We start from the raw sequence: 22078 nt of genomic DNA on the forward strand, positions 1-22078 counted from the left end.
TATTTCGAGCCAAGCATCGAGAATTAAACTGACCGGTCAGGGCCGTCTCTTCAAAGAGGCGACCCCTCCCAGCCTCACAGACTAACTTTTATAGAGGTAGTTTAGCAGGGCTATACACAGGTGGCCAATTGAATTTCAATTCACCCTAGTGGATATACGCATGCCCCACTGATTGGATGTCTTTATCCGGCCTGCCCCGCCCACAAACAGGAGGCCAATTGAATTTCAATTCACCCTAGTGGATATATGCGCGCCCCACTGATTGGATGTCTTTATCCGGCCTGCCCGGCCCTTGTATCTAGGCTTTGCAAGCAAATTCCTCTGGGAGGGGCAGGGTCAATACAAGTTCACCGCAACAAAATGGCTCCCTCTGGCCAACCAGGCCCTTACAGTGGTGTCAGCAAACGTGCATTTAATTTAAAGCCTCTGAGAGAATATAGTATGCTAGGGAGACTATGATGACTATGATAAACAGGATAATTCCCAATGTCTGGAGTTTATTTCAAGCCATGGTCCCTGAGACCCAAACCAATCAAAATCAGGTAAGTCAAAGGAAGACCTCATGGAAGGAGTCACTTTTTTTTTTTCCTTTCTTCTAAATTTTATTTACTTATTTGACAGACAGAGATCACAAGTAGGCAGAGAGGCAGGCAGAGAGAGAGGAGGGGAAGCAGGCTCCCTGCTGAGGGGAGAGTCTGACTCGGGGCTCAATCCCAGGACCCTGGGATCATGATCTGAGCTGAAGGCAGAGGCTTTAACTCACTGAGCCACCCAGGCACTGTGGAAGGAGTCACCTTTTTAAGCCACGTGGCTTGCTCAGTGGTCCTATGTAACTGAATTTCAACCTCCCCATGGGTGTTAATCCAGGTGCAGCAGGTGGTGTTGGCTAAGGAAGTAAGGCCCTGCCAAAGGAAGCAAATCTTGAATCATGACTGCCTCCTGGTAATTCCCATTTGAAACTGTGGCTCAGTACTGCAAAGGTGACAGCCATGGAGGCCAGTAAAATTTTAAGGGTCTGTGGACCACACAGGTGTTATTTCTGGTTATCCTTGCCTATGTCTCTTTCTTTGTGTAGAATATGGACACAGAGTTTCCCAAGTTTGGGTTTTTGTTGTTGTGTTTTGTTTTGGAGAGGGAGAGAAAGTATCCCGGGCAGCCCCGCCCCCCTCTCTGCCCCCCTGCCCAGGGCAGAGCTGACTTGGGGCTGGATCTCATGACTGATGAAATCATGACCTGAGCTGAGATCAAGAATCAGATGCTCAACTGAGGCAACCCAAGTTTGGGGTTGTTAACCAGAGACAGGGAATCAGACCAGGGATTCTCTAGCATCATGGATAGATCGGAGTTTTTTGTTTTTGCTTTTTAAAAAAATTTATTCATCTATCTGACAGAGAGAGAGCACAAGCAGGGGGAGCAGTTTAGGAAGAGGGAGAAGCATTCTCTCCGCTGAACAGGGACCCTGACCCGGGGCTCGATTCCAGGACCGTGGAACCATGACCTGAGCCGAAGGCTGGTGCTTAATTGACTGAACTACCTAGGTACCCGCAGATCAGAGTTTTTGATGAAAAATCCAGCATTTAAAATCCATTAGTAATGGTCTGGGAGACATAAATGGTGGCGTTATCTTTCCAAGCCAATGCTAGAGTGAAGGCAAGAGAGAAGAGAGGGGTTCATGTTTAAAGTATGAGGTTTTGATATGTCATTTTGGGAGCAGTTTACCTTGATGTCAGCTTCTACTCTTTCATTAGTTTGATTTTGAGGACTGCAGCTGGTATATAGGACAAGATAGAAGTCAGGTGGAGTCTTATTCAGCTGTGAAATATATAGCCAAGATTCAAGTTTCTGAAGATTGGCTGCCAGCTGGGTAGTGAGGAAGACCTGGTTATAGACCCTTCCAAGAATATTCATGGGGAGTCTTTGTTCTTGGGGAGTCTAAATTAGAAGGGTGGAAGAAATTGGAAGTGTTTGTTTGGAGAACTGTAGCCAGATATTTGAGGAAACTAGAATTCAGGATCTAGTTCAGTTACAGGTATATAATGAAACCTCGAAGGCAGTTGACAGGATTTGAGGCTAATATAGACAAAGGTACACAAACATAATTTTTCCCTCTACAATTACCCCCACTTTTTATAGAAGATAGTCATGGTAAAATTAATTTGTTTGCATCACATATGACCTGATTACTTACTTAAGTGGAGCAAGAATAGTAATGGACCATATAAGCTCTTTTTAAGGCTGTTCTGCTGAAACTTTTAATCTCAGGTTGGACTTTTAAAAGCTTCTGAGGCCGGGAAGCCAAGCCAAGGACTCACCATCAGATTTTATCTGCAGTGCCATTCCAGGTAAAGCCTTGGCTGTAGTTTCATTTTTGTCCCGTTATATGGATAACAGACTTTTATTGAACCTATCTAAAGAACTATATTGCTATGAAAATACTCAAGAGTTTCTGAATTCTAGAGGGATCAGATAGGGACAAAAAGTAAATTTTTTATCTTTGTTTACAAAGGTCTACTTTACCAAATTGTGTGTCATAGGTAGCTTAAGAGAAAAGGTTAATTTAAATATGGGGGGAAAACCCCAAAACAGCAATGTTTCAGGCAAAAAGTCAAAAAAATCATAATATTCCTCCTTAGTTAATTCAGTCCCAAGTAGTTAATACTTGTTTTGCTTGAATCCAGTTCAGTTTTGTGATCTTAAAACTGTCAGAAACCTGTACTTGTGAAAGTCCTTTCCATGAATCTTCTTGAAGATGAAACACTTTTGCAGAAACTCTCTTACAAAAACATCTGAGTAAAACAATTACTCTGTAAATGATAAAGATTTAAAATGCCCATTGTTAAAGACCAGATGAGAGTTCATAAGGGATTCGACAAGGAAAGTTGGTTATTTCAGTGACACACAACATTTAAAAATAACTGGGATTATGGCTGATAACATTATATATCAGATTTCTAAAAGTTTCATATGATTTCTAGCATACTTATAAGGTCTTTGTATGCAAATACAACATAAAGAAGGCTTAGGATTACTTCTTATTTGATAATGCTTCTCATGTAATATCAAATAGCCCTAATTATTTTAATGTTTCCCTTTTTAAAGATTTAATTGATTTATTTGAAAGAGAGAGTGAAGAAGGCTAGAGGGAAAGGGACAGGCAGACTCTGCCCTCAGTGTAGAGCTCCATGTGGGGGCCTCATCTCACCACCCTGAAATCCTGACTTAAGCTGAAATCAAGGATCTGACACTTAACCGACTGAATCACCCAGGAGCACCTAACATTCCTTTTTTTTAGAAAGAGAGAGAATAAATATTTTTAGATGTTCCAGAGACCCTCTGAAAAATCCCAAACTTAAAATGACTTCATTTAGGATTTGATTTGGAGAAGTTTGTCAAAAATATCAAAGGTCCTAAAATACTTGGTGAAATAGGTCATTATGAAACAACACCCAGTTTTCCATTTAACCATAGTGACAATAAAAGATTTTGTATGCAAAAAAAAAAAAAAAGAAAAAAAAAGATTTTGTGGACAAATATAGAAAGTTAAGTCATTGCAAAAAGAAAACTAACTAACCAAAATGAAAACCTTAGCTCTTTTAATAGAGAAGATTCAGCTTTCTTAAGTAATCAGGTACCTGATAAAGTCAACAGAGAAAATTATTTTGCCAAAACACAGAATCTTTGTTTTCTAGGAAGATTATGTTAAAGAAAAACCTTTCATACTCTCTTATCAAAAGCAGACCAGTAGTCCAAGAAACTTTGTCCTTTTAACAGAGAGAAAACCAAATTCTAATTTTGCAGCTACTTACTTTTTTTTTTTTTAAGATTTTATTTATTTATTTGACAGACAGAGATCATAAGTAGGAAGAGAGGCAGGCAGAGAGAGAGGGGGAAGCAGGCTCCCCACTGAGCAGAGAGCCCGATGCGGGGCTCTATCCCAGGACCCTGAGACCATGACCTGAGCCAAAGGCAGAGGCCTTAACCCACTGAACCACCCAGATGCCCCTGCAGCTACTTACTTTTGATATTGAAGCTCATTTGCTTAATGAAATTTATTCTAATCTTAGCCAGTCATGACCATGCATGGAATTCTTTCCTAAAGATTCCTTTTGGGGTGCCTGGGTGACTCATTTGGTTAAGTGTCTATGTTTGGCTCAGGTCATGATCTTGGGGTCCTGGGATTGAGCCCTTTGTTGGGCTCCCTGCTCAGCGGGGAGTCTGCTTCCCCCTCCCTCCTACTTTTGCTCCCTTACCTTCTCTCTGAAATAAATAAATAAAATCTTAAAGAAAAAAAAAGATTCCTTTTTTCCAAAAAAAATCCCTGAATTTTTAATGAAAATAGAGAAGTAAACACTTATTAACTGTCTCTTATATTAACATTCTGTGGATTGGCAAACTTATAAATACTTTTTATAATTTCTAGAAATGCATGTTTTCTCATGCTGACATTTTCAATATGACATAAAACATGTTTATTAATAGACCTTCATTTATTATCTCCTGTATTTTGTGTTTTATATACACATATCTTAAACTTCACAAGTCATTGTAGTTATAATAGTAATTATTATTCCTTTCTCACTACATTTCCATGTTTCTATCTAAGATCATTTTCCTTCAATATTTCTTTTAGTCTTTCTTTTTGTGTAGGCCTGTTGTTGATGAATTCTCTGTTTTGGTTTGTTTGTACAAGTATTTAACATACCCTTTTAAAAATTGAGATATAATTTACATATCATAAAATTCACCATTTAAAAGTGTATAATTCAGGGCACCTGGGTGGCTTAGTCGGTTAAGCGGCTGCCTTCAGCTCAGGTCATGACCCCAGATCCTGGGATCGAGTCCCACATCAGGCTCCCTGTTCGGCAGAGAGCCTGCTTCTCTCTCTTCCTCTGCCTGCCGTTCTGCCTACTTGTGCTCTCTGTCTCTCTGTCAAATAAATAAATAAAATCTTAAAAAAACAAAAGTGTATAATTCAGTTTTTTTTTTTTTTTTTAATAAATTCACAACCATCAGCACTAATTTCAGAACATTTCTGTCACCTTCAAAAAAAGCCCCATATTCATTGGGTCACCCATTTTTCCCTACATCCAACACTGTAGCAACCATTATTTGCTTTCTATCTCAATGGGTGTGACTTTTTTTTTTTTTTTTAAAGATTTTATTTATTTATTTACTTATTTGACAGAGAGAGATCACAAGTAGACAGAGAGGCAGGCAGAGAGAGAGAGAGAGAGAGAGAGAGAGAGAAGCAGGCTCCCTGCTGAGCAGAGAGCCTGATGCGGGACTCGATCCCAGGACCCTGAGATCATGACCTGAGCCGAAGGCAGCGGCTTAACCCACTGAGCCACCCAGGCTCCCACAATGGGTGTGACTTTTATGGATATTTAACATAAATGAAATCCTACAAGATGTGGCCTTTTGTGTCTGGCTTCTTTCCCTTAACATAGTGTTTTAAAGATTCATCCATGTTCTTATGTATATCAATATATTATTCCTTTTTCTTGTTCCATTTTTGGCTATGCCACATTTTATGTATTCATTCATCAGTTGATAGACATTTGGGATGTTTCCACTTTATGGCTTTTATAAATAATGCTGCTATAAACATTTGTGTACAAGTTGTTGTGTGGACACACATTTTCACTTCATTTGGGTAGATGCTTAGGAGTGGAAGTACTGGGTCATGTGGTAACTCTGTGTTTAACTTTTGAGGATGTGCCAAACCTGTTTGCCACAACAACTTTACCCTTTAAAATTCTACCAGCAATGTATGCTGGTTCCTGTTTCGAGTTCATTTTTGAATAATATTTTCTCTGGGTATAGAATTTTGGTTAGCTGCTATTTCATCTTTTATCATTTGTGTTAAGCTTAAAGCTTTGAAGATAATATGTCTTTCCCCACTCCACTTTTTTAACATTTTCTCTTTGTTTTTGGTTGTTAGGAGTTTCTGATGGGTGTAGGTCTAGTTTTCTTTGTGATATTGTGGGGTTGGATGAAGTTCTTTTTTTTTTTTTGGTGAAGTTTTAAAGCAGTTGGTTGATATCAGTTTTAGAAAATTCTTAGTCACGGGGTATTCAAATACTGCTTTTACTTTCTTCTCTTTTTTCTGGGATTTCAATTATATGTGTGTTAGACTTCTTGGGCATGTTTCTTATTGTGTCTCTTATATACCTACTTTCTCCCCTCGACCCTTTCTTTTTGGGTATATTTCTTTTTTTTTTTAAGATTTTATTTATTTATTTGACAGACAGAGATCTCAAGTAGGCAGAGAGGCAGGCGGTGGGTGGGGGGAGGGAAGCAGGCTCCCTGCTAAGCAGAGAGCCTGATGCGGGGCTCTATCCCAGGACCCCGAGATCATGACCTGAGCCAAAGGCAGAGGCTTAACCCACTGAACCACCCAGGCGCCCCCTAGTATATTTTATTTTTGGTAATTTCTATGGACTTTTCCTCCAGTTTTTTTTTTTTTAAAGATTTTATTTATTTATTTGACAGAGATTACAAGTAGGCAGAGAGGCAGTCAGAGAGAGGAGGAAGCAGGCTTCCTGCTGAGCAGAGAGCCTGATGCGGGGCTCGATCCCAGGACCCTGGGATCATGACCCGAGCCGAAGGCGGAGGCCTTAACCCACTGAGCCACCCAGGCGCCCCTATTTTTTTTTTTAATATATATTTTATTTATTTATTTGAGAGAGAGGCAGTGAGAGAGAGCATGAGTGAGGAGAAGGTCAGAGGGAGAAGCAGACTCCCCGTGGAGCTGGGAGCCCGATGCGGGACTCGATCCCGGGACTCCGGGATCATGACCTGAGCCGAAAGCAGTCGTCCAACCAACTGAGCCACCCAGGCATCCCTCCTCCAGTTTATTAAACCTGCCATTTGTTATGTCACATTTCATAAACCCATCTACAAAGTTGTTAATTTGAGGTGATATATAGTTTAGTTTTGGAATGTACATTGAATTCTTTATTATATGGCCAATTTTCCAGTGAAATTTTTTCCTTTTTAAAAATTTTTATTAAGATTTTACTTAGTTATTTGAGAGAGAGAGAGAGAGAGAACCTGAGCAGGGGAAGGGGCAGAGGGAGAGAACCTCAGACTCTTAGTGGAGCACAGAGCCCACTGTAGGGCTTGATCTCCTGTCCCAGAGTTCACAACCTGAGCCGAAATCAAGAGTGAGATGTTCAACTGACTGAGCCACCCAGGCACCCCATTATCTATTTTGTTTTTAAAATACACAACTTAGGGGCACCTGGGTGGCTCAGTGGGTTAAGCCTCTGCCTTCGGCTCAGGTCATGATCTCAGGGTCCTGGGATGGAGTCCCGCATTGGGCTCTCTGCTTGGCATGGAGCCTGCTTCCTCCTCTCTCTCTCTGCCTGCCTCTCTGCCTACTTGTGATCTCTGTCTGTCAAATAAATAAATAAAATCTTAAAAAAAAAATACACAACTTATGTGTACCCTCTGCTTAGGCATATGGGACGTTGGTGTAAATTAAAAAATGGTCCTACTCTCTAGGTATAAGAATAACTTGGTGAATGGAGAGCGACTTTGTAAGATTTAGGAAGTGGTAGCCCCGGGGCGTCTGGGTGACTCGGTAGTTAGGTCTGCTGTGGGCTCAGGTGGTGATCCTGGAGTCCAGGAGTCCTGGGGTGGAGATCCACCTTAGGCTCGCTGCTCAGCAGAGAGTCTGCTTCTTCCTCTGCCTTGCACCCTGCAGGTGTTCTCTTGCTCTCTCTCAAATAAATTAAAAAAAAAAAAAAAAGGTTTAGAAAGTGGTAGTCCCCTTCCTCTAGGCTATGTAGCTCTGGGCCAGGGTACAAAGGTTGGCTTGTTATCTCCCTTTTGTCTTCTCAGCCAGACACACTTAGAAAGTGAAGAGATTTGGGACCCCGAGGTGGCTTAGTCCATTAAGTGAACGCCTTCAGCTCAGGTCATGGATCCCAGGGTCCTGGAATTGAGTCCCCATCGGGCTCCTTGCTCAGTGGGGAGTTTGCTTCTCCCTTTGCCTGCCACTCCCCCTGCTTGTGCTCTCTGTCTCTCTCTCTCTCTGACAAATAAATACCTTTTTTTTTTTTTTTTTTAGAATTTTTTAAAGGTTTTATTTATTCATTTAACAGAGAGGGAGAGTACAAGCAGGGAGAGCAGCAGGCAGACTGGGAGGGAGAAGCAAGCTCTCTGCTGAGCCAGGAGCCGGAGGTGGGACTAGATCCCAGGATCCTGGGATCACGACCTGAGACTAAGGCAGCCGCTAAACGAACTGAGCCACCCCAGCGTCCCTAAATAAAATCTTAAAAAAAAAAAAGTGAACAGATTCTACAACTGTGTATGTGTGCCCTGATACATAAAAGTAAGCTATGCTCTGTTTTCATAATTTTTTTTCATATTTTGAAAAAATAGGGAATATATGCATATAGTAAAATATCAGACAGTACAAAATGGAAATGTTGGTTACTTTCCTACTCTTACCTTCCAGTCTTCAAACAACTCTCTTTTGAGGCAGTTATTCTACTGGTTTATGTATTGTTTCTGGCATAATTAATCCATGTAAGTACATTTAAGCATGTAAGTTTGTGTACATGTGTGCGTTATTTCATTTCCCCTGTTTCAATGGAAGATAACATACTCTATATCTCTTCTACAACTTGATTTTTTCTATCTTTCCATATCAGTATATAAAATCTGCCTCATTCTTTTGGCTGGATTTGTAGTATCGGTTATATTGGTCTATGAAAATTCATTTATCTGTTTTCCTGTTGTCTGACATTTAATTATTTCTAACCTCATGTTAATACAAATGATGATGTTATGAATATTCTTGTATATGAGACTTTGTTTACATAGGTAAATGTATCTGAAGGATAATTTACCTGAAGTGGGAAAATTTCTAGAATTCAAAGGATATGTACCTTTTACATTTTTGTAGCTATTCCTTAGTTGCTCTATATAGAAATATCATTTTCTAGTTCCATCAAAAATGTATGAATGTAACTTTTTCCTTATCCCCTTATTATGAAATTACATTTATCTTACTATGATAATTTTTTGCATTAGTATGAGAGAAGAAAAGTAATATTTTGTGGTTTAATTTTCTTTCAAAATAACTAGAGTTATAGGGCACCTGACTGGCTCAATGTGTAGAGCTGCAGCTCTTGCTCTCAGGCTTGTGAGTTCAAGCCCCATGTTGGGCATAGAGCTTACTTTAAAAAAAAACAAAACTGAAGTCACACATGAAAAAATATGCTTAAGGGGCGCCTGGCTGGCTCAGTGGGTTAAAGCCTCTGCCTTTGGCTCAGGTCATGATCCCAGGGTCCTGGGATCCAGCCCTGCATCGGGCTTTCTGCTCAGCAGGGAGCCTGCTTCCCTTCCTCTCTCTCTGCCTGCCTCTCCGCCTACTTGTGATCTGTCTGTCAAATAAATAAATAAAATCTTTAAAAAAATATGCTTAAAAGCCATATGGATTTCCTTTCTTTTTTTTTTTTAATTTAAAGATTTTATTTATTTATTTGACAGAGAGAGAGAGAGAGACTGTGAGAGAGGGAATATAAGCAGGGGGAGTGGAAGAGGGAGAAGCAGGGAGCCCGATGTGGGGCTCGATCCTAGGACTCTGGGATCATGACCTGAGCCAAAGGTAGATGCCCAATGACTGAGCCACCCAGGCGCCCCTGGATTTCCTTTCTTATGATCTGTCTGTGCATATCTCTTGTGCACTGTTCTATGTCTATTGGATTTTTTAAAAAAATTTATTTGTAGATTTTTATATAGTAAGAAAATTAGCCTTTTATTATGTGTTGCAAAGAGTTTTTAAAATTGATTTGTCATTCATCTTTACCCTTTTTTAAAATCTATTTTTTCTGTGTGGATATTTAAAATTTTTATGTTGTCAAATTTATCTTTATGTCTTTAGGTTTTGTGTTGTACTTAGAAAGGACTTCCTCAGTTTATATGATGAAAAATTCTTCTGTGTTTCATTTTAGTAATTTCATTATTTAATAAACATTTGATTCTTTGATTCACATACAGTTTTTTAATATAAAGGATAATAAGTATTTCTCTATCATTTGAATAATCAAAATTTATAACTGGTCTGGAAAAATTATGGTTTGGTAATTGTATATGACTGAATATTTTGATCCTATTTAATCTTTATATTATTGCCACTACCATTTCAAGATGAGTTTGTCAGAGGTCAGAGAAAAATATCAACGATGTTAATATATATTGACATCCATAAACTGCAAATATGTGAAATATATGAGGAAAGAAAGAATATCATAGGCAGTTTATCTAATTAAGTAGTGATTCCAAATTTCATTGTATTTTAAAAAATCTCTGTAAGTAGAACTATTCATTCCAATAATTCCTGAATTTAATATGTCCAGTTATTCCAAGTACTATATATATATATATATATATATATATATATATATATATATAAACAAAAAAATACACACAAGATTCTTTTGTTTTCTCTGTTATGCCAAGTTTTATCAGTAGCTGAGAAGATAAACAGGGACTAGGTAAATTATATTCCTTTTTTTAACTACACAAAATGCTATTTATTAGCCTCCTAAGGACCACATTGTACCTAGCTTAGTAGGAACGGGCATATTTTGACAAATTAGAAGCTTCTGAACACTTACTGGAGTGCCTTTTTCTTTTAAATTTATGGGCACTTGGTGGTGATGATGATGTTAGAATTCTCTAGTATTTATAATCTTTCTGTACTAGGACTTTTCCGTGGTGTTTTATTTAGCTCTTAGAGACTTTAATAGTTTACATCAGAGAGGTTTTTTTTTTTTTTTTAAGATTTTATTATTTATTTATTTGAGAGAGAAAGAGAATAAATAGGGAAGAGGGAGAAGCAGACTCCCGCTTGAGCAGGGAGCCTGACATGGGACTTGATCCCAGGACCCTGGGATTATGACCCCAGTTGACGTCAGATGCTTCCTCTACTGAGTCACCCAGGCCACCCCTCCCCCCTTTTAAAGTAAGCTCTATGCCCAACATGGGGCTTGAACTCATGACCCTGAGATCAAGAGTTTTGCATGCTCTGCTGACTGAGCAGCTAGGTGCCCCAGTTCATATCAGAGTTTTAGGCAGTTTCTTGTCTGTCAAGATACTCTACCAAAAAGACCCTCTGATCTTGTATGTATGATTTCTCCCCTCTTAGATTCACAGTGTACAAAATAAAAGCTCTGAGAGCTCTTCCACTAAAGCAGAAACTCATTTAACTTTTTTTATCCAAGTATTCTGAGGCCCTAAGAGATATTGGAGGAACATATTTTGGGAAGTGTTACTGTATATGGAGATAATAGAATGCAGGACCATCTATCTATCTATCTATCTATCTATCTATCTATCTATCTATTGAGAGCATGAGTGGGGGGCGGATAGGGGAAGGGCAGAGGGAGAGGGAGAAGCAGACTCCCTGCTGAGCGTGGAGGCTGAACTGGAGCTCTGTTCCAGGACCCTGAGATCATGAACTGAGCTGAAGTCAAATGCCTAACTGGCTGAGTCACCCAGGCACCCCAGAACCCTTCTTTTCTTAATTTGATTCTTATCTATATTGGCACTGAACCAAAATTTATTACTCTGGCAAGCAGGAAATGCTGTAATAGTAGGAGCATGTTTTTTTCACTTTTAGGCTACATTTGAATCTAATCATTTTACTTTTTAAGGCTGTTATTTGTATTTTTATGTCATACCCTTGAGTTTTCAAATACAAGATTGGTTTCCATAACTTTTGGCAGTACTGCCTATATTTGGAGTCATGATGAGTGTATTTTTCAAAATGGAATCAGTTTTGTACATAGTATCTCGTACTTTGGTTTAATGATGTAGGTAAAATAATTAAAAATCAAGATTCTTTAGGAAAATCCTTATTACTTGCTAAATGTTACATTAGTTCATTCATTTTCAGGCAGTATGTTTTAAGATCATAGTTCAAAACAACAACAAACTAATCACAATACATTTTTAGTTAACCACTTTGAGTATCAGGAAGTTGAGGAACATAAGGACATCGAGGGGCATCTCGGTGACTCAGATGGTTGGGTGTCTGCCTTCAGCTCAGGTCATGTTCTCTGAGTCCTGGGATCGGGTCCTGGGATCCAGCCTCGTGTTGGACTCCTGTCTACTTCTCCTTCTCCCTCTGCCTGCTGCCCCCCTGCTGGTGCTCTCTCTCTTAAAAATGAATAATAATAATAAAAAGAACTGGACACTGATAATTGAAATTTCTAGGATATTTTAATGTTTCAAACTATCCTGGGATTCTAGGATGTGATATCCCTGTAAACAGGAAAAATAATGGTGGCTTATGTAGGAGATCAGCTCTGCCTTTCTTCCCTCCTTTCTGTGGAATTTGTCCTTTTTAAAACATTTATCTCTATGGGAGTCCATTATTTTTCTAAGTATTGGTGTATTACATTATGAGATCTCTTCTCTTTTGAATGGAGGAGCTGGATTTAGTCTTAAAGAAAGACATGGGGAGGCAAATTATGTTTTCACACTTTTTGTTTTGATTTTATTCAGGACAAGCCTCATTAGAATTAGAATCTGTCTGGATACTGCTATCTAAAGTTTCTTTTCTTGGGACCCTGATGCATTTCATGATTTTACTGTTTTAAAAATGAGTAACATTTGACTCATTCACTCCCTTTGGTTTTAAGGTCACTGTTACTAAGTCATAGAAAGTGACTTAATGATTTGGAAAAATTCAACATAAAAAACAGGTCTTAAATTGCCAAGATACAGTTTACAGCAGGTTTTTTTTTCTTCTTGATTTCCAAAAACTGGCATTTGTCTTTGAAATTCCATGGTAACAGCCAAATTGCCAAATCTGCCAGTCTGAAAAGATTCTTTGAAACATTACAGTTTATGTTTTTTTTTTTTTTTTGTTTTTTGTTTTTTGTTTTTTTTAAAGTAGGCTCGGCGCCCAGCGCAGAACCCAATGCAGGGTTTGAATTTATCACCCTGAGATCAAGACCTGAGCTGAGATCAAGAGTCAAATGCTTAACTAACTGAACTACACAGGTGCTCCTGAAATTGATGTTTTAAAAGTTTTTTTGTTGTTGTTTTTGTTTTTTTCAATTTAAAACTAGGGCGCCTTGGGACTCCTGGGTGGCTCAGTTGGTTAAGCAGCTGCCTTCGGCTCAGGTCATGATCCCAGAGTCCTGGGATCAAGTCCCACATCGGGCTCCTTGCTTGGCAGGGAACCTGCTTCTCCCTCTGCCTCTGCTGCCACTCGGCCTGCCTGTGTTCACTCTCTCTCTCTCTCTCTGGCAAATAAATAAATAAAATCTTAAATAAATAAATAAATAAATTAATTAATAAATAAAACTAGGGCGCCTGGGTGGCTCAGTTAAGCGTGTGCCTTCAGCTCAGGTCATGATCCCTGGGTGCTGGGATCGAATCCTATATCAGCTTCCTGCACAGCAGGGTGTCTGCTTCTCCCTCTCTCTCTATCCCTCCCCCTCCTTGTGCTCTCTCTCTCTCTAGCTCTCATGAGTGCTCTCTCTCTCCCAAATAAATAAAATCTTTGATACAAAAAATTTAAAACTTAGGCTCATTGCATAACATTTGGATACAAGAAAATTTTAAGAAAATAAAAATAACCCACAGTTTTATATTCAGAGATAACTTAGCATAGTTAATATTTTGATCTTGTTTCTTTCATTTTTTAAGTGCAGCCCTCTTAATATGGTTGAGATCATATTTTCTATTTGACTTATATTTATATTCTTTTCCTTAATATTTATATTCTTTTCCTTAATAAAACTTTTCATATGTATGTATGTAATCATATGTATGTAATCACCCAACATGGGGCTCAAACTCAGGACACTGAGATCAAGAGTCTCATGCTCTACTGACTGAGCTAGTCAGTTGTCCTCCCTTAGTATTAACTGTAAATTGCCAAGGGAAAGCCAGAGTTTTCTTTTGCATTCATTCACTCAATCAAAAAAATGTAAATATATATGTTTATAACCATATGTATATATAAAAACATACGCATATAGGTACGTATATATCCAAGGTACTATGTTGGCTGCTTCTTGGAAAGTTTATTGTCTTTCAGGATACAAAAGTTTTCCACGTAAAGCAGACAGTGAAGAATGTCCCTGTTCTCTTGAAGTTCAGAGAAGGATACTCTCTGGATTATCTGACAAAGTTTCTTTGTTCATAGATTCCTCTCTTTGGTGCTAAGACTATTGGTCGGAGAAGTCCTGATGGACCAGTGTTGAGCAAAGCTGAATTTGTTGAGAAGGTTCGTCAGAGTAACCAGGCCTGTCATGACGGAGATTTTCACACAGCTATTGTTCTATACAATGAAGCCTTGGCTGTTGACCCTCAGAACTGCATCTTATACAGCAATAGATCTGCAGCCTATATGAAAATCCAGCAGTATGACCAGGCACTGGATGATGCAATCAAAGCTCGACTTCTCAATCCCAAATGGCCAAAGGTAGAAATTTCATTTACTTTTGCAGAATCTTTTTTGTGCTGATTTCTTATTTTAATGTAACATTTTATTGAATTTGCAGTTATTAATCTTTTAATAGTCTGTATATCTGCAAATTATAGAATGGCCTCATTGAGCTGTACACTAGTGAATGGCTTCCCTTTTTAATGCTTGGAAACTGTGCTGTCCATGTTCAAGTTTAATTCTTTAACTTTATGTTTGAAATTTAAAATCTTTTTCACTTAGCTCCTTGATAGGATACATTTAAGTCATTTGTATAGGTTTTGACATCTTCTTTTTGCACAGATGTTTCAGATGGGGATGGTTTGTTTCTTTCAACTTAAAATAATTAATTTTATTATTCCCTGTCAATGACTGCTGGTATTTTGTGGCATTACCAACTGACAGATGGTATTTAATCAGAGAAACTTGTTTTTTCTAATATATCATTTTAATTATCTATGTTTCCTTGAACAGTTTAAGGTTTGAATTATCTTTGTTTTGTACATGCTTTGTTTTCAGTGTGCCTATTCACCGTCTAACCCCCAGTCTATTTTAGATTTCTTAAGATGTACTAAAATGTTTGAGATTTTTTTTTTATTGAATCATAAAAGCATTTGATCCCATTCTTGGCTTTCTGTTATGTTAACAAAAGTTAATGGATATTTGCTAGAGATTTAAAAAATATCCTTACTCTCTTATTAATGTCATAGTTATATTAACTTATACTTTAACTCTGGTGGGTACTTTTGGCTTCATTCAGAGGAATTTCCAGTGTTGCTGCTGCCTCATGAATTGTTTAGTATTTTGTAATTCCCTAAAGAAGTTCTATAATTATTGTAGATTAAACAAAATCTGTTTTAAAAAATTGTTACATGACATAATTTGGAAATTAGAATGCCGTTACCAAAGGACAGATCCAGGTTCGAATTCCTTCTCTTTTGTTAATGACAGTATGGCTTTTGGTAAATTTCTTAACCTCTCTAGGGTTACAATAAATAGACTAATAATACTTTACTTGTAAGGCTACTTAAGAGTCAGAGATATTTTGTTACTTGTTCATAATAGATGTTTGGTGGATAATAGCTATGATTGTGACATTTTTATTAAGGGTATAGATTAGTAAATTATTCTAGCAAGGCTTGGCTTGTTTCTTCTCTTTCTCTTCCTTTTTCTTTTAAAGCCTGTGTTGAGGGTGCCTAGGTGGTTCAGTTGGTTGAGCAACTGTCTTCAGCTCAGGTCATGATCCTGGAGTCCGGGGATCAAGTCCCACATCAGGCTTCCGGTTCCGCGAGTAGTCTGCTTCTCCCTCTGACCTTCTCCCCTCTCATGTTCTCTCTCACCCTCTCTCTCTCTCTAAAAAAATAAAATAAAATAAAGCCTTTGTTGATGCAATGAGCCTGATAAATAGCTTAATTTTCAAATTAAGTATCTCCATTCCTTCCTTTTCTGGATCTACTTATTTTATGTTCTTCTTATATTTGTGAACACTTAATAAAAAATATTTATTTCAGATAGAATGAGTGAGAACAGTGGGGAGAGGCAGAGGAATAGAAAAAAATTTTTTTTTAAAGATTTTATTTATTTATTTGACAGAGAGAGAAATCACAAGTAGGCAGAGAGGCAGGTGGAGAGAGAGGGGGAAGCAGGCTCTCCGCCGAGCAGAGAGCCTGATGCGGGGCTTGATTGCAGGACCCTAGATCATGACATGAGCCGAAGGCAGAGGCTTAACCCACTGAGCCACCCAGGTGCCCACCTTTTTTTTTTTTTTTTTTTTTTTTAAAGATTTTATTTATTTATTTGACAGGCAGCAAGAGAAGGAACAAAGCAGAGGGAGTGGGAGAGGGAGAAGCAGGCTCCCCACTGATCAGGGAGCTCCATATGGGGCTTGATGTGGGACTTGAGCCCAGGACTCTGGGATCATGACCTGAGCCTAATGATGATTAGATGCCTAATGACTAAGCCACCCAGGTGCCCCAAGGAATAGAATTTAAGCAGACTCCTGACGTTGGGGGGGCTTGATCCCATGACTCTGAGGTCACAACCTGAGCTGAAACCAAGAGTTTGACACTTAACCAATTGCCACCCAGGCACTCCCTATTTGTGAACACTTTTGGACTTTTATCTTTTTCCTTTTTCTGTGTCATTCCACTTTCTTTTGTCAACCTCTTGTGACTTAACACACAAAAAAATGGCTTTAAAAGGTGCACTTTTATGATTATAGATGAAAAATCAGCCTTTTAAGGTAACTTCTATCAAGTTTTAGTCTCTGATTTTTTTTCTTTTATGATAAGTGAAGTTGTTGTATATTTACAGTTGCATTAATATTTTAGCTCCATATTTGACTTCAAGCAAACTTAACTTTGGGATATCTAGAATTATATAAAATATAAATTAGTTTTTATTATTGAGATTATGAACAGGCTTTCATAACAATGTGATTCGTAATAAAATCAATTTATAAAGAAATTTCCATTGCTACATAAATTTTTTTTCATTTCAAAAAGTCTTGATTTTAGGGGCGCCTGGGTGGCTCAGTGGGTTAAAGCCTCTGCCTTCGGTTCAGGTCATGATCTCAGGGTCCTGGGATTGAGCCCCGAATTGGGCTCTCTGCTCAGCAGGGAGCCTGTTTCCTCCTCTCTCTCTGCCTGCCTCTCTGCTTACTTGTGATCTCTGTCTGTTAAATTAAAAAAAAAAATCTTAAAAAAAAAAATCTTGATTTTATACTTATTTTTCTAGGAATATATTCACTGTGTAAAAGAAGGTTCACTTGTACTCTTTTGTCCTAAAGATATGTCTTGAGATTTTATCGTTTCATTTTTCTTTTTCTTTTGACTTTTTAACTTTTTCAGTATAATCCTTTTGCCTTCCTGAAGTGTTTCTCTGAAATGTATTACCTAGTTTGGTGAGGGAAAACATAAGTTCCAGTTTTTTAATGTAAATATGCAAGGACTCCAGAGATGGTAGAGAGTCTTTTATTTATGTCTACTTTGGCTGAATGAAAAATGATTTTGGTTTGATATGGGCTGCAAAAGAAGTATGAACAAAGCACTATGACAGCCTCCCAAAAAGAATAAGCCCAGTCTTGCTACTAAATTATGATACTTAACCCTGTCTCTTGACTGTTGTCTGTTTATTTTCATTCTTTTTGTGTCCTGTTTAAGAAATATTTATCTTACTCAGGGTTATAAAGTTTTTCTTAGGTTTTCTTCTAGAATTTTTAGTTTTTTTGTCCTTAGGTCTATGATTCATTCAGGGTATGGTATGAGATAGAGGTGAAGACTTATTATTATTATTATTTTTTTTTCAGTATAGATAACCATGTTCCAGCAACATTTGTTGAAAAGACTGTCCTTTCCCCATTGAATTATCTTTGGTACCTTTGCCACAAACCATTTGATCATAAAAGTGTGGGGGTATTATTGGGCTCTATTTTGTTCCATTGACCTATTTATCTATCTGTCCTATGGCCTAACCATAGCCTTGATTACTGTAGCTATTGTATGTCTTTACATCATGTGTTATGAGTCTTCCATCTTTGTTTTTCTAGGTTGTTTTTGTTATTCTGTCTGTATTTTAATATAAGTTATGCAATCAGCTTATCAATTTCTTCAAAAAGCCTACTGGGAAATTAATGTGATTACATTGAACTTTTAGAACAATTTCGAGAGGATTGCCATTTTTTTGTTTTTATTTTTAATTTTTTTAATTTTTAAAATTAAAAAAAATTTTTTTTGAGAATTGCCATTGTAACATTGCTCAGTCTATGAACATGGTATATCTCTCTAATTACTTAGTCCTTTTTCATTTTCCTTTGCAAATTTTTATAGTTTTCAGCATTTACTTCTTGTACAATTAAAACAATTTATTCCTAAGTATTTTGCTTTAAAAAAAAAAGATTTTATTTACTTATTTTAGAGAGTACGTGCTTGTGCACATATGTGCCTGCAGTGGTGGAAGGGTACAAGGGAAGGGACAGAGAAGGAGGGAGAGGGATAAGTGGACTGACGCAGGGCTCCATCTCATGACACAAGTTCATGACCTGAGCCAAAACCAAGAGTTAGATGATTAAACTACTGAGTCACCCAGGTGCCCCATAAGTATTTTGCTTTCTGATGCTATTATAAATTGATCTAAAACTTTTTATTTTCTATTTTCTTATCGCTAGTCTATAGCCACTGAGGTGCCCTATTGTTAAGTTTTTGCATCTATCTTTATGAAGTACATTGATCTGTGTTTTCATTTTTGGTGATGACTTTGTCTGGTTTTAGTATCAGAGTGATACTGGCCATATACAATGAGTTGTGAAGTCTTCTCTCTTCTTTTATTTTCTGGGAGAGTTTATGTTGATGGGGGCACTTGGGTGGCTCAGTTGCTTAAGTGTATGCCTTCTGCTCAGGTCATGATCCCACAGTCCTGGGATTCCTGGCATTGGGCTCCCTGCTCAGCAGAGGGGTCTGTTTCTCCTTCTCCCTCTGCCCTGCCCCTCTTGCTTGTGCTCTCTCTTTCTCATTCATTCTCTCTTTCTCTCTCAAATAAATAAATAAAGTCTTTAAAAAAATAGTGTTTAGGGGCGCCTGGGTGGCTCAGTGGGTGAAAGCCTTTGCCTTTGGCTCAGGTCATGTTCTCAGGGTCCTGGGATCGAGCCCCGCATTGGGCTCTCTGCTCAGCAAGCAGCCTGCTTTCCTTCCTCTCTGCCTGCCTCTCTGCCTACTTGTGATCTTTCTCTGTCGAATAAATAAATAAAATCTTAAAAAAAAATAGTGTTTATGTTAGATTGGTATTGTTTCTTCCTTAAGTATTTGGTGGAATTCACCCAGCAACCATCTTCACATGGATTTTTCTTTGTGGAAAAGTTTTAATTATGAATTCAATTTCTTTGATTGATAGAAGACCATTCAAATTTTCTAATTCTAATTAGATTAGTTTGGTATTTTGTTTCTTCCAGTACACTTTTTTTAATTTTTAAAGAGTTTATTTATTTATTTGACAGACAGAGATCACAAGTAGGCAGAAAGAGAGTGGGAAGTAAGCTCGCTGCTGAGCAGAGAGCCCGATGTGGGGCTTGATCTTAAGACCCTGAGGTCATTACCTGAGCCGAAGGCAGAGGCCTAACCCACTGAGCCACCCAGGCACCCCTCTTTCAGTAAATTTTTACATTTAATTTGGGTTGCAAGGTTATTGGTATCAAGTTGTTAATAACATTCCCTTATTATCCTTTCACTTTTTGTGGGATATTTAGTAATGTCCTCGCTTTCATTCCTGATATTGTTAATTTGTGTCTTTTCTCTTTTGTTTCATTAGTCTGCTTAGAGATTTATCAGTTTTATTCATCTTTCCAATCAGTATTAATTTCATTGATTTTCAGTATTATTGTACATTTTCTCTTTCATTAATTTCTACTCTTTTTTTTTTTTAGATTTTTTTTTTTTTTTTTTTAGGGAGGGGAGAGGGAGAGAGAGCGAGCACAGGCAGACAGAATGGCAGGCAGAGGCAGAGGGAGAAGCAGGCTCCCTGACAAGCAAGGAGCCCGATGTGGGACTCGATCCCAGGACGCCGGGATCATGACCTGAGCTGAAGGCAGCTGCTTAACCATATGAGCCACCCAGGCGTCCCTTAATTTCTACTCTTTATTATTATTTCCTTCCTTCTAATGATTTTACATTTAATTTGCTCTCTCTCTCTCTTTTTTTTTTTCTTTCTTAAGATGGGAACTTAGGCCATTGATTTTAAATATTTCTTCTTTTTTTTAAACATAGCACTTAAAGCTAAAATATTCTCTCCTAGCACTGCTTTTGCTGTATCCTACAAATTTTGACATTATATTTTGTCATTCTATTCAGAAATATTAGAATATTTAAGAAATATTAGAAATATTAAATACCTTTTTAGTTTCCTTGGGAGTGCTTCTTTGATCCGTGGGTTATTTAGAAGTTTATCTTCTAAATATTTCTTATTTTAAAAGTTCTAATCTTCTAATATTTCTTCTAATATTTCTTGTTAGAAATATTAGAGGGATGGGACGCCTGGGTGGCTCAGTTGGTTAAGCAGCTGCCTTCGGCTCAGGTCATGATCCCGGCATCCTGGGATCGAGTCCCACATCGGGCTCCTTGCTCATCAGGGAGCCTGCTTCTTCCTCTGCCTCTGCCTGCCATTCTGTCTGCCTGTGCTTGCCCTCTCTCCCTCTCTCTCTCTGACAAATAATTAAATAAAATCTTTAAAAAAAAAAAAAAAGAAATATTAGAGGGAGAGCTGAAGGCAGCCGCTTAACCAACTGAGCCACCCAGGCGTCCCTGGCTCTTTCTTTAATATCGTCAAATTTTGCGTCATGTTTTTTAAAGCTCTAATATTAACATATACCCTTTAATTATTATTCTGTCTTCCTTATTTATTGATCCTTTTATCATTATGCAAGTCCTTTTTTGTCTTTGTGGTAATTATTTTCCTAAAATCTATTTTGTTTGATACTAGTACAGCCACTCCAACTTTCTTTTACTTAGTCTTTGCATTATATATCTTATTATACCCATATATTTTCAATTTCCCTGGCCCTTTACATTTAATATTTATCTCTTTAAGAGAGTATATAATTCCTTCTTGCCTTTTAAATAAATTTTGTCACTCTCTGCCTTTTAATTGGAATCTTTGTCCATTACCATTTAATGTAATTATTGATGCTGTTGATTTTTTTCTGTACCATTTTTTTCTTCGTATTCTCTGTTTTTGTTCCTCTGTTATTCATTTCCTATCATCTTTTTTTTTTTTTTTTTTTTTTTTGGGTTTTTTTTTTTATCTATATTTTTAGTTGTTTTGTTTTTTTCTCTTGAGAGTTTTCATTTTCATTTGTTTTTGGTTGTTGTTGATGTTGTTTGGCAGGTTTTTATCTTGGTTAAAATAGTATTGCATACTTTGTTTCTTGAGCATCTCTAGTTTCAGTGCAGATATTTTGTCCTTACTTGAACTGCTTTAAATTTATTCTATATACATATAACTTGAGGGTTAACTATAGATGTAGGTAGACAGAATTTGAGTATCCTTTTTCTGGTTCTTTTCTTGCTGGGGTTGCTTTCCTTCATGCCCAAAGTCAATAGTTTCCTGTGTTTCAGTATTCTGATTTCTCCAGCCAGAAAGGCAGTGTTCCTGTCACCCTGCTCACCAATCTGATTGGGAATTCACCTCACAACTCTCTTCCTCCAGGAATCTGTCTGCTTTCTCTCCACTCTCCGGTGCTTTCAGGTAGGCTCTTTTTGTACTATATCTAATATATCTATCTATCTATCTATATATATATATAGATAGATAGATATATATATATATGTATATCTATCTAATTATATCTTTTTGTATTATATCTATATCTAGATTTTATAGTTGTTTTCTCTGTGGGAGTGGGTTCACTAGGATCTTGCTTAGTAGTTAGTGGAAGCAGAAGTGATAGCAGAAGCACCGGTGATATAAGGTTACTCATGTTTAGTGGATCCCCAACCACGTCATCTTGCCTCCTTAGGTCAAGTGGATTTCTTAATGTTTTGAGTTCTCTTTTTCGGGTCATTTTTCTCAGTTCCTGGTCTCATTCATTTATAATATTTAGTTCCATTTCCTTGTTCATTCTTTGAATTGGTCAGT

The 22078-nt window shown here is 37.6% G+C and overlaps 1 protein-coding gene across 1 annotated transcript in view; it reads left to right on the forward strand.

The window, feature by feature from the left end:
- Nucleotides 1-509: 509 nt before the first annotated feature.
- LOC111160024 (tetratricopeptide repeat domain 28) overlaps nt 510-22078 on the forward strand; it is a 596564-nt gene continuing 574995 nt past the window's right edge. Inside the window, 2 exon segments of the mRNA XM_022522789.1 lie at nt 510-542; nt 14177-14455. Of these exon segments, the coding sequence (XP_022378497.1) occupies nt 510-542; nt 14177-14455 (312 nt within the window).

Source organism: Enhydra lutris, unplaced genomic scaffold (assembly GCF_002288905.1).
Source record: "Enhydra lutris kenyoni isolate GAN:26980312 unplaced genomic scaffold, ASM228890v2 scaffoldscaffold73, whole genome shotgun sequence".
Classification (NCBI taxonomy): domain Eukaryota; kingdom Metazoa; phylum Chordata; class Mammalia; order Carnivora; family Mustelidae; genus Enhydra; species Enhydra lutris.